This window comes from Periophthalmus magnuspinnatus, chromosome 3 (genome assembly GCF_009829125.3).
Source record: "Periophthalmus magnuspinnatus isolate fPerMag1 chromosome 3, fPerMag1.2.pri, whole genome shotgun sequence".
Classification (NCBI taxonomy): Eukaryota; Metazoa; Chordata; class Actinopteri; order Gobiiformes; family Gobiidae; genus Periophthalmus; species Periophthalmus magnuspinnatus.
Window position 1 is genome coordinate 32,300,701 of NC_047128.1, and position 13,217 is coordinate 32,313,917.

The 13,217-nt window shown below is 41.7% G+C and overlaps 1 protein-coding gene across 1 annotated transcript; it reads left to right on the forward strand.

The window, feature by feature from the left end:
- The first annotated feature begins 1,330 nt into the window (after positions 1-1,330).
- Positions 1,331-7,850, forward strand: dld (deltaD). The gene is made up of 12 exons (XM_033986330.2): positions 1,331-1,713; positions 1,872-2,171; positions 2,732-2,792; positions 3,188-3,445; positions 4,325-4,385; positions 4,469-4,599; positions 4,691-4,860; positions 4,943-5,159; positions 5,249-5,422; positions 5,514-6,240; positions 6,355-6,580; positions 6,696-7,850. Exons 1-12 carry the CDS (start codon positions 1,660-1,662, stop codon positions 6,699-6,701), a joined length of 2,385 nt encoding a protein of 794 aa, XP_033842221.1. The 5' UTR covers positions 1,331-1,659; the 3' UTR covers positions 6,702-7,850.
- The last annotated feature ends 5,367 nt before the right edge of the window (positions 7,851-13,217 follow it).

Consider the following 13,217-nt stretch of genomic DNA (forward strand, 5'->3'; position numbering starts at 1 on the left):
CAGGCACCTATCTGCAACTTCCAATCCAGGTACAGTAGGATAAAAAAAAAAAAAAAAAAAGATGATTCTACTCTTTTGCAGTCAAAATAGTTGCACCATCAAAAATGAAGAGCTTTGTTATGAAGATGGATTTGCTTGCTCATAGTCAACCATATGTCAACAAATGTAAATTCCTTCTGCACATTTCTAAGCAGATTAATAAAGTGGCCCATGGGCAAATTAGTTACTATAGCCACGCATCTCATAAAGCTTTGAAAAGGCTACACAGGACATATAGCTATCTTATCATGAAGATAAAGATTACCCTAATACAAGTGACCACATCCCTCAGCCTCTCTGGTGCTGCATTCTTGTGGGAGAGCAGGTGCTGCTGGACCAATTACCATACAGCTGAAAGCACAAAGAAAAAAAAACTACTGCCTGCATGCCCCCCTCCCCTCCTTCTCCACACAAAGTCCCTTAATGACAGCCACGCGAGCGACACACACCGAGTCTTTTTTACTGCCCATACCAAAGGCAAATACGGGAAATACGCAAGCATGCAAGGAAAGCGTTTATAGATGCAGAGTTAGGTCGCCACTGCGCGCATTCCTGGGCGTCGTTCCATTTCTCATGTCAGGCAAGACAATCACTTGCAGTCACATTCATGCTTGTATTTTGCACCAAATAAACTACATTATTGTTTACAGAAAATGTTTTGGTTTCGCGTAAAGGCACAGTGTCCCATGTCAGTGATGCCTCCTGCTATTGAACATTTGATATTGTGATTACAAATGGTTCGCAGGGAGAAGATGTGTAGTTTTAATGTATAAATAAAGATAAAGCAATGTGAACAGATCGACTCATTTGGAGTGGGGGTGTGAACATCCACGGCAGGGGAACACCATAGGAATGCGGTGAAGCAGATGGTGGTTGTATCGCAGTTGGGACGGCTGGCCCACAGTCCACGGGCACCACTTTACCCTCGTAAATGAGAGATCCCTGTAATCTGATGCTTGGTACAACAGTGTATTTCAGTAACAAATCTAATGTTCCATAAATATTAAATCTGCTGTTAGTTGCGTCCGAAAGAGGCACCAGGGAAACAAGTGTTGCACATTTAACAGCTCACGAGCCATTTGGTCTGTCCCTTTGAGAGAAGTGCAGAGAGGGGGCAGAAAAGTTGAGCGCACCCCCTCCTCCTCATTGTCAGGCCCCGGGGCGGACTTGTGGTGCTGTGGGAGGGAAGAAGAGGAGCAGAGGGGCTCATTTGCATCTTATTACCCTCTGCCTGCTGTCCTGGTATAAAACCCTGAACGGACTGTCGGCCCTTCAGACACACACTAAACCAAGAGAACCAGAAACCAAGAGACATACATAGAGAAACGAAGACTTGTGTGTTTGTGATTGACAACCAAGTGGGAAATAAACGTAAACATCAACGCCTGCCAAGTTGGATTTACTTATTTCTACCAGGAATTCCTCTTGAGGATCCTTCATTTTTGAGGATTACTTTTTTTTCTGCCAGAAGCCTGCCGCATGGGAAAGTAGAAGGGAAGAAGTTTATACTTGGTCACCATTCCATCTTCTGACTGGCTCACGGTGGAAATGCGCGTTTGACTCGGGCTAAACGGACTGACCTGTGGAGCGCTCCCCGCTTGTTCAAGAGCTGTCAACACAATGGGACGCCCGTATCTGCTCCTAGTTGTCACGCTCTCCCTTTTCACCTGCCAGGTAAGTCCAAGAATACCGTCAATGCGCTTTCAGCGGATTACGCACAGCCAATTATAACCATAACGCCCGTGATTACGCACCAAAGAGCAAACTATCTCATTGCATTCAATCAAACTTGTCCTGACATAGTTTACATGAATCTTATATTACCCTTTCAGGTTTTGTGCTCAGGGGTTTTTGAGCTGAAACTGCAGGAGTTTCTCAACAAGAAGGGGATACCGGGAAACGCCAACTGCTGTCCTGGTGGCGCTCAAACTCAAAGCCATCACCAGTGTGAATGCAAAACTTTCTTTAGGATTTGTCTAAAGCATTACCAGGCCAACGTATCTCCCGAGCCCCCCTGCACATACGGCGGGGCTGTCACTCCAGTGCTGGGCTCCAACTCCTTCCAGGTTCCGGAGACCAACGCGGACACATTCACCAACCCAATTCGCTTCAATTTCGGTTTCACATGGCCGGTAAGTTCCCTGGATTTATGTTTAAATGTACAATGTTTGCCTAGTTTTAATGTAATGGCACCAAGTATCCAGGCAAGAATATTATGGACTCACTGTTGAGACTTTCTTTAGGGAAAGGATTTCTTTGCTAAGTGAAAGATGCAACAGATGCGTAAAACCCAACACTTTTGAAGGTCTTTGTCAGCAGCGTGTGAGGGGCTATTGTAGTAGGCATACGTCTGTGCTTTTGGTAGCATAAAACGGGGAGGGCAGGGGGCATTGAGGGAATGAGATGGGTGGGGGTGCTTTCAGAAAATGCATCTTCTCCGACCAGGCGTGGTGGGAAATTTAACATCCTCAGAGTTGGCACATCATTGGCAGCACAGCGTGAAATTCCGCCTTGTTTGGTTTTACGGCAGTGTCAGAGTGTGATAGTAGCAGGGGTGTGAAAAGGGAGCAGGTAGTAGCTCTTATAAGGCCCCTAATCAACATGGGAATTAGGCTGTGAACTTTATTGGGAGGCCTCTAATGGCCCAGTGCTACAGGCAGAGCAGCTGTTGACTCTCTCTGTCTCTCCTCAGGGGACGTTTTCACTGATCATCGAGGCTTTGCACACGGACTCTCTGGACGACCTAACAACAGGTGGGTGACTGCCCAACACTGAAAACACCGCTGTAACCTACTGACTACTAAAAGTGGTGCTGGATAAAAGCGTCTTTTGACTTTGTGCCATGTGTTTCTGTCATAACATGGGATTCCAAGTCATATACACTTATCTGTATTTACACGTGGTCATAATAAAGATATTATTGGCTGATTGAGACTGACCCTGATCAAATATTTTTATTTATTTATATGGCACTCTAATCACAGCACTAATTATGATCAGTTACTGGCAATAATAAAACACAGGTGGCCACCTGTGTAGCACCCTTTACATCAGAAACAAAAAAACATATGAACTGTATATTTCCAGTATTGTGTTCATCAACCTCTTCGTTTGGTGCATTATAATTAACACCTGCTCTGTTTTGCAGAGAATCCAGAGCGTCTGATCAGTAGGATTACCACACAGCGTCACCTGACCGTGGGAGAGGAATGGTCCAAAGATATGCAGACATCAGGCAGGACAGAGCTGCGCTACTCCTACCGCTTCCTGTGTGATGAGCATTACTACGGAGAAGGTTGTTCAGTCTTCTGCCGACCCAGAGATGATGCCTTTGGACACTTCACCTGTGGAGAACGGGGAGAAATTATTTGCAACTCTGGTTGGAAAGGCCAGTACTGCACTGAATGTAAGTAGATTTTTACTAATTATCTAAACATTACCACCATGAGAAACAACATGGGGAAGGCCATAGATATGACTGGTTGTAGATATTTGAGAAAGACGTCATGTTGAGTGATGGCCCATCAATGACATAGTGGTTATCTCAGGAGTTATCATTGCTGATTTTAGCATTGCGTTTTTATTTTTTACAGACTTTCAAAATGAAGCTTCATAGTAATTTTCCCAATAGTGATTAACCTATCTTTGTTTGGAGACTTTTCCACCACCTAATGTGGGGTCTGTGTGCAACAGGCGTTAGTTATCCCATAGCAGCAGAGGCCTCCTGGCTCCTCAGTAATTCACACGCCGCGTGCCTTCCATTAGACCACTGGGGCCTCCTAGCCCCAAACCTCCTCCCCGATTGGCCAAGTGGGGGTCCTGTATTGTTGGCACTCAGGCTGTTGATTGGCCGAGAGGGATGGTGTATTGTTGTGGAGGGGGCAGCTGCTCGGTGAGAGGAGACAATGGAGCAGCTGTCTGGTGGTTAGCTCCACACAGGCCAGCTGGCCTTGGGGGAAGAGGAGGGAGGAGTGTGAGCGGACCGGGGGCGAGGTGAAGAACACAGGACAGATAGGTGGATGGTATAGATGGAAGAGGATAGGAACAGAGAGGGAGGGGGCACATGAGAGGGCCAAGGGTGAGAAGCAGGACGTCTGACCCATAGTTAAGTGGAGAAAGGCGGCTTTGTGTGACATGCTTTTGTGTGAGGGGAGAACCGTGTTAGAGAAAAGTTTGTTGGCTAGTCTCCCTCATGAGATGTATTAATGACCACAATGCAAGACCTGGAAAAAGCTAGTGAAAAAGTACAAGCTTCATTATTAATGTTGCAATTTTTTCTCCATAGCAATCTGTCTGCCTGGGTGTGATGAAGAACATGGTTACTGCGATAAACCAGGAGAGTGCAAGTAAGTATCAAAAATGACTTTCAATTTGATTTTACTCAGATAATAATAAAAGAGTTATTAACAGTGCTCATGTTTGTTTCCAGGTGCCGTGTGGGCTTCAGTGGTCGATACTGTGATGACTGTATCAGATATCCTGGCTGTTTGCATGGGACCTGCCAGCAGCCATGGCAGTGTAACTGCCAGGAAGGATGGGGTGGACTCTTTTGTAACCAAGGTAAGCTCTACATTTCATTGAAAGGTATTAACTAACTAATTATCACATACATATTGTACTGGTTCTTATACAATGTTATTGCCGTTATCAGATCTGAATTACTGCACTCACCACAAACCGTGCCTGAATGGAGCGACCTGCACCAACACAGGGCAGGGCAGCTACACCTGCTCCTGTCTGCCTGGCTTCACCGGCGCCAGCTGTGAGACTGAGGTCAATGAATGCTCTGGAAACCCTTGTCGCAATGGAGGCAGCTGCACTGTGAGTATCAGTAACAAAAGAGAGCTATTTAAAAACAGAAACATGAAGTAGACCTCTAAATGCATTATTATATGCTCTACAGGACAATGAAAATGGCTACAAGTGCACATGCCCACCTGGTTTCTACGGCAACAACTGCGAGCTGAGTGCGAACACTTGTGCAGATGGCCCTTGTTTTAATGGCGGGCGCTGCACCGACAACCCGGAGGGAGGCTACTTCTGCCAGTGTCCAATGGGATATGCAGGATTCAACTGTGAGAAGAAGATTGACCACTGCTCCTCCAACCCCTGCTTAAATGGCAAGCCATTTTTCCTGAATCTTATTGCTACTTCACTTTCCATTTTACATTACCTTTTGCTGACTTATATTTTTCCTTTATCTTTGCAGGTGCAGAATGTGTAGACCTCGTGAACTCCTATCTCTGTCAGTGTCCGGAGGGATTCTTTGGATCAAACTGTGAAAATACCAACACCGCCAGTGAACTCTGCCAATCCTTCCCATGTCAAAATGGTGGCACATGTCAGGAAGGAGAGACCGGCTACACTTGCACTTGCCCACCAGGTATGATGCAAAAAAAGTGATGGAAAAAAAAATGTGGATAATGATTGATTTTAACTGTGTCTCATACTAATGGATTATCATATATCGATAGGTTACACTGGTCAAAACTGCAGCTCCCCCATCTCTCGCTGCCATCACAAACCCTGCCACAATGGTGCTACCTGCCACGAGCGCGGAGGTCGCTATGTGTGCGCCTGTTTGCCTGGATATGGGGGCCACAACTGCCAGTTCCTGCTGCCTGAAGTTCCCAAAGGCCAGCCCGTGGTGGAAGGTCCGGACCGCATATACTCAGAGAGCTTCAATGAGGAAAATGAGGAAGACGATGCCGGGTTTCCTTGGACGGCTGTTTGTGCTGGAATTTTCCTTGTGCTTGTCATGTTGATTGGCTGCTCTGTACTCGTGGTGTTTGTACGGATAAAACTGCAGGATCGCCACAGTCACCATGGTGATAGTGTGCACAGTGACAGCCACGAAACTATGAACAATCTTACTACAACTAACAACTGTCTCCGTGGTGACAAGGAACTAGGTGGCATGATGACCACCTCAGTTAAAAACACAAATAAAAAAGCGGATTATCACTCAGAGCTCGGAGGGTCTCTGGGTGGGCTGAGTGGCATCAGCAGCATGAATGGACTTGGTGGATCTGAAAAGAACGGTTTCAAAGCTAGGTACTCAGGTGTGGAGTACAACCTGGTCCATGAGTTGCGCGCGGATGAGCTGTCCCTGTGCAAAGAGGAGGAAAGATATGAACCAGAAGTCAAATGTGAAATGCTGGATGAGTCCGATTCAGAGGAGACATACAAAAAAGGATACAGGTATACTTCTGGACATCATCATTGATGAGAATATACTTTATTTAAAGTCTGTTTAGTCTTTGTGTAAAGTTATTTTCATGTAGTAAATGTGTATATTTTCTTTCTGCTTTAAAGTAATGCATCTGAGGAGAAGAAGATGGACGACGAATTGCCCAGCTGCAGTGATTCAAAATACACTTCCTCGTGTGATCTTAACGGTCATGCGTCACTCAGCGATTCAAGAAACCAATCAACAAGCGATATGAAGAGCTGCAGTGATGCTGACTACCAGTGTGACAGCAGATACCAGTCTGTCTATGTTCTTTCAGACCAGAAAGATGAATGTATAATTGCAACAGAGGTGAGTTTAAAAAGAGTTTTAGAGCTAAAGATTTCATATTAAGTACATTTTGTTGTTTTAGTTGTTCCTGCCATGTACATAATAAGATTAATTGTGTTTTCCTTGCTTTCTTCAGGTATGATGCCCGTTGACATGCGACAGTCTTCTCTGGATGGAGGTCCAGACCAGCCATGAGCAGTAGAGCTCAGTTTGTCTCCAGGAGGTTTTACTCCTGCTGTTTGCTGCTGTTCCCTGGGATTTACCGGAGGACTTTGAGCCAAGGTGCTACTAAGCCTGTGCACAGTCAATGTTGACGGGGCTACAGGACTTTGTACTACACTAGTATTGCAGATCGTATCATTTGAATGGATGTACATCTTGGACATTATGGACAAATCCTGCTGAACTCATGGACTGAGTCTACAGGATATGGATCAGATGCCAGCTAATGAAGTTTGAGTACCACAGTGTACTGAATGAAGTGTAGTACCTTTGGAGTACTGAGAGCTTTTGAATAAGTGTTGTCCTGTTAAGTGAGAGTTGGTACAAAATGTGTGAAAACTGTCATAGATATTGTAATCTGTGCAGTGTGGCAGAGTTGAAGCTGAAACATAAATAATTATAATCACTTTTTGACTTTTTTTTAATTCAGCTGTCTCTGTAGCACTGTCAGACACTGTGTGAGCTGAGCTGGTTCTCAGCAGAAATATGGATTTAAGACTCCAGTAGTGACTGCAGACTGATCCAACATGGATCCTGTTAGGCCATACTGGCCTCAGACCCCTGAAGGTTGTGATACACAGGGCAATGTTTTGGGCAGGTAATAAAAGAAATCTCACCTGAACAAAATATGTAAGAAATGGTTCTATTGTCACTTTTAACGCCAAGCTACATCAGTCTTACCTGCCAAAACCTCATTGCACTATAGAGTGTGAGTGGTGCAAGTGTGTGGGTGAATGCGTGTCTGTATTGCCTGACCCATCCAAGTTGTGTCTTCCACTGTAAGATACATCACCAGCCTACTATTGGATAGATTATTTGTTACCCTTTTATTTTATTTTTATCTAATGAAAGATGTATTCTTTAATTTAATTATTGTAATTATTTTGGTTCATATGTGTTGATGCTTTTGTTTTAATTTAAGTTGATTTGTTTTTAATCGGCAGATATTGTATGTATGTAAGTATGGATGCATGTATGTGTTAGGCACTTGAGACCACTGTGACTGTGTTGTATTTAAAAGATAAATGTCTTATGTACAGAGCCTGTCATTTTTATTACTGGAAAACAGCGCAATATTTTTCCAAAATAAAAGACAAATTAAATATACTTTTTGTGTGGGAATAATTGATTCACATAATGTGCACATTCATTTGGATTTTATGCACAGCATTTGTTTTTATATTTTTGGGTTACATACATTAAGGTTGTAAGTAAAATCAGAGCAGCTTTATTGTCACTGTGTATTTGACTCCTATGTGTTTGCCTGACACAGCAGAAGACTGTCTCCTCATGGAACCACTAAATGAGACAAAGACACACCCCATAATCATAGAGCACTTAGCTGGGCTCCTCTGAGGTCAGCCCCATCTCTTTGTATAAGCGAGATGGAGCGATAATCAGTCAATATTTGTGGTGAAAACTGTGTATGCTTCTACTGTATACATTCATTTCTGGTCAAAATGTGTGTTTTTCCATTGACTTGTCTATGTCATATCACGCAGCCTTAATTCGTCTTCTCTCACACACCAGATCTTGTTTTAAGCACTGGGGTATTTATAGACACAGAGTAAAACCACCAGTCTGGATATAGTCCCAGTTGCCCCTCGTGTGTGTATTTGCTTGTACGTGTGTGTCATTTGAAGACCACTAGCAGTGTAGAAGTAGTCATCAAAGAAACTCATCTGGCTCACAGTCTCAAATAAAATACACACACGATGGTAAAATTAGATCTCTTATTATCTCCACTATAGCAAAGAAAATGAACTGCAAAATATACAAAGTATGTATGTTAAAATATTACATTTTAGTGTTACATTATTGTGAGAAGAAATAATAACTCATAATTGACACCATGACCAGACAACAATACAATGCTAATTTATGTTCATTCTCATAGATGGTTCTTTCTGTAGTACATAACAAACTTTAGACATAAACAGCCAAATAAAAATACTTTTGACCATAGATTGAATTGATATGATTTATTATTGCCTCTAAAAGTCGCATGTCACAGTATTATACATAATACTGACATGAAAAATCACAATTATCAATTATCAGAGGTGGGTAATATTTCATCTTCCTGTTACATGCGATAGATTTTGTTTTAAACTGTTATTGCCATGGCAAAAGTTCTAATTTTTCATGCATTCTGAAATAAAATTCAACTCAATTTCAAAATACATAGTGACCTTTTGAGTAGATGGCCTGATAGTTGTGGTACACTGGACCTCATTCTTAGGGAGAGGACTAAACTGAGCTTCAGTTGCACTTTGAATTCAGTTGCCCCTGCACCTTGCTCTGCCATCCATGTGCCTGCCAGTGACTTCACACACCAGTGCGCTCAAGCAGTGCTGGACTAATGGCTGGGGGCATGGGGACCGTTAGCCCTTCCAAAGACTGCAACTGTGACTACTCAAAAACTATTTGCTTGTATTACACAAGCGGCAGGCAGTTGTTAGCACATACCATGCTAAGCTTTTAACTTAACTTTTTTTTTCAGTGCCACAATAGCTTTTCGCTGAGTTGGAAAATCACAGGAGACAGGCTCAAAGCTGGCTCTTTGTTGTAGTTAGGCTGTCCTCCAGCCTGAACAGTCACACTCACTCGCATCCTCCCTGTCGCCATCGCACTGCTGTCAACAGTCACACAAAGCACTGATCAGGGGCTCCCATACACTGCACAGAAAGACCAGTGCTCTTTGAACTTCTCAGGGGGAACTCACATTTCTTCATGGTGTTGGACAAGATTGAATTAATTTTGGCGGTTTTGCTGCTGACAAAGTTAAAGGTGCAGTGTGTGTCCACTGTAGGGCATTTAACTTATTTATCTCCATGGAAACTTTTCCATCCCCAATGGAGACAAGCAGGTGACACCACTAGGATTTCTTTTAGCAATAAATAATAGAAGTTTAATGCTATACTACCACCTCTATGAAGACAACCAGAAAAGTTAGATAGTGCATCTTTAAAATTGTAAGATGGGTAAATAATAGTGTGGACTTCGGATATAATAACGGGTGCAACAAACTGTTTTCAATGTGTACATGGATTGCCCATAAATGAGAAATTATTACAAATCACATCATACAGGTCACCTCATTTCTTACCATCTACATTTTATTGTGTATTAAGAGTTGCTATAACTAAGGAATTTCTGCACCCGGTGTATAATAAAAAATTATACCTTATTTTTCATGCAACAAGGTTTTCAAGGTAAAACCAGTTGAGGAAATATAATTTAAAAATATTGTCTCCTTACGGTGCCTCGTCACACATGTTTAGCTGGAACAGGGAGTGGGCAGGACCGTAGCTAATTCAGAAAACTGGCTGTTTAAGTGTGTCTTCTATAATCTGATTAATCTGTTCATTCAGTCCTGTCCCAAGCAGAGCATCCAACCTCACTCTTTCTGTTCCTGCATTCACACAGCTTTAGGTCAGCCTGGGACCCTACACGAGTGAGAGAAAGACGGTTTGGCCATTGACCCGGGTCTTTTTTCACACACTGGCCACCTGTCACATGCATAAGCTCTCAGATGCAAACACAGGTTGGTTCTAAGGATTCTGCTTGGTGTTCACTTACATTCACAAGCAGAAGGAGTATTTGTTTCTGATTTTATTTTTATTTGAGTTTCATTTTTGCAGTCATCATAACATAGATTTTGTCACAATATTTACATTTCAAACTTCATTCATTTTGTTACTAAGGATACTGCAATTTCTTTTAGACACACACACATATATAGTGTCTGTCTCTGTCATGTCACCCACTGTAGAGGGATCCTAGACTAGAGAAATAGAATATAGCAAATAACCATGAAGATTTTGGTTGAAAAGTTTGAGTTCACGTGGCTTTTCGGTTGCCCATTGCTACAGAAAGGTTTACCAATGGGCGTTAAAAGCACAGATTGAATTTCTCTACAAGGACAATAAAGTGTAACTTAACAAACCATTAGGCCTTAAGGCACAAGAATCAAGCCAGAGCCATGGGGTAGCCAATTAAAGGTAATGTGCAGTTCAATGGCAATTTAAACTAATTGGTCAAAAAATTTAGTTGTGTGTCCTTATATTTTACTTATGCCATACACTAAAATAGCAGATTAAAACAGCAAGGAAAATGGTTTGAAGTTTACCAAAAATGGTGGCAGTTTGAGCACACTAAACTGCAGGATGATTTGTTGACCTGTCCAGAATCGAACAAAAACAGAACATATATCTCTGGGCTTGCCACTAGTCCACTTGACTTGAGTGTTTCACATTTGCCTCCTTTATTTAATTCTGTCTTGACTTTTTCTGAATCACATTTTCATTCACCGCTCCAAAAGAGGCAGCATCACAACATTGACTCCACGACCCACCACCTCCCTTTTTTCTCTTTGTTTGGTATTAGCATTACAATTTGTCACCAGGCCAAATCCCCACATGCACCGAGCATCAGCGACTAGAGATTTTTGCCTAAATCTTGTGGGAAAACAGAGATTTCTCTATCAACCTGCCTCCATTGTTGAGATTGAACAAACAAAATGACCACAGCGGCCTAAGTCACACAATGACAGACAGCTTATTCAGCTACTTCATCTGCTGCTACTCCCTTGGGACCTCACTCTGATCTTTTCCCAGAGCACCATTTCTTCATTTATTACTCCAGTGCCTATTTTACACACTATAATGCCATTTGACTCTCAACTGTACTTAACGTTCAACATCATCAATTGATTTGATTGACTTTTGAAGTCTGTAATCTGTTAACTTCTGGCATAAGAGCACACACATTTGTTTGTTTGTGTTTATTGTCATCTCTCCCAGGGGGTTAAAAGCGGTTGTAAAGACAAAGTCATTCCTTCAGAGAGTCACCAGTGCAAGCTCCCTATCAGCGCCTTCTGGCCATTACTGGTGCATCGTGGGAACAACTCGGCAAAGGACAATGATTGGCTAGAACAATAAAGTGGAGGGCAGCACAAAGGACACGCCCACCTTGTGATGGGAACTAGTGGTGGAGGAAGCAGATGTTGCCATAGAGAGGATAAATCCAGAGACAACAGATGTCACTGTCCCATGGCTCCTAAACAGCAGGTGAGGGTCCTACCTGCCCAAACTACCAAAGTTTAGGATAATTAGATAAGTCACTGTGAGCATTAGAACAAAACAGCACAGTACCTAAATTTGAAATTTGACCATCTTCCTCATTATCATTAGTTACAGTTTTAGAGAATAGGGAAAGAATATTTACACTTGTTTTTAGAAAAGGTAACAGAATAAATCTTTTGAAAGGCCTTACAGTAATTGCATAGTTTGCTTTTGTTTGGTTATACATAAAAAGATATTTATGAATAAATTGTCTTAATTATTGTGTCTTTCAGTAGGTGGCCAACTTAGACCCCACTTTGGGCACCCCTTGGTCTTTGACCATAAATATTAGCAAGAGCCTGTATAACTGTTGGCTGAACAGTTGAATGGTAGACTTCCATTTAAGTAGTAGCAGTAGACCTTCCTATTCCTATTTCACAACACTACAAAAAAATGTCCACTGATAAAAATATAAATAGGACTTAACCCAGATCTAAACTTGAGTCAGTTGACATCCTGAAATAAATCATTCATAAACTCATTCACAAAAGAAAAAAATCTCAGTCTGTATAACTCAAGTAAACAAGTGAACATCTCCCACTATATGATTGAAGTTGATTGAAGTCTGTGTGGCTTCACTATAAAATAATTTTAAGCTCAAGTTGCCTGTAATTACATCCATGAAGCGATGTGGTTTACAAAAATACTTCACAACAATGCTCGCTTTAACTTTTCCCTCTGACACATAGGCTATCAGTTATCTGTGATTTACAGAAGCACAAGTCCAAAAACATATTGAGCTTACAAAACTAATTCTTATCTGAGCATATACACAAGAAGACATTTGAGAATTAATTTTAAATAAATAAAGTGCATCATTATGACCATCAGTTGAGTTTAAAGAAGCATTTGTGTTGAATTATTAAATCTGAGCATCCAATATCAAAATGAGTAAAATTAGCAGGTGCAGCTATCTTAATAATATTATATAAACCATTTGCTACCATCAATAGTATAATTAAATGCACATTTTAGCACACTTCTGATGACTAACCACATTGCCAAAAATATTTTAGATATTTTTCATTCATAATTTATGTTTACTTGGTGGTTGAGGTGCATAAGTCCATTAGAAAAGGAACCATGAAAGCTCTAACAAGAACTTATACGTTTTTCATGTCACTATCCGTTTTCCTTTACTAAATCTAAGTGGTGTGCAGTAAATCTTAATCTTTCAATAAACGTTATTCCCAGACATTAGTCCTAATTACATAAGTTGAACACATCAATGTGGACATTCTTAGTGGTGCGACAAATTGGACGTCTAGTCAACAATATATCTCACAATTTCATCCCATTAAGACAAGAAT

Excerpts from the sequence above, each read along its gene's own strand:
- dld (XM_033986330.2), top strand. The coding sequence starts at position 1,660 with ATGGGACGCCCGTATCTGCTCCTAGTTGTCACGCTCTCCCTTTTCACC. Across the intron at positions 4,600-4,690 it reads TGGACTCTTTTGTAACCAAG|ATCTGAATTACTGCACTCAC; the intron begins GTAAGCTCTACA and ends TGCCGTTATCAG. Across the intron at positions 4,861-4,942 it reads GCAATGGAGGCAGCTGCACT|GACAATGAAAATGGCTACAA; the intron begins GTGAGTATCAGT and ends TATGCTCTACAG.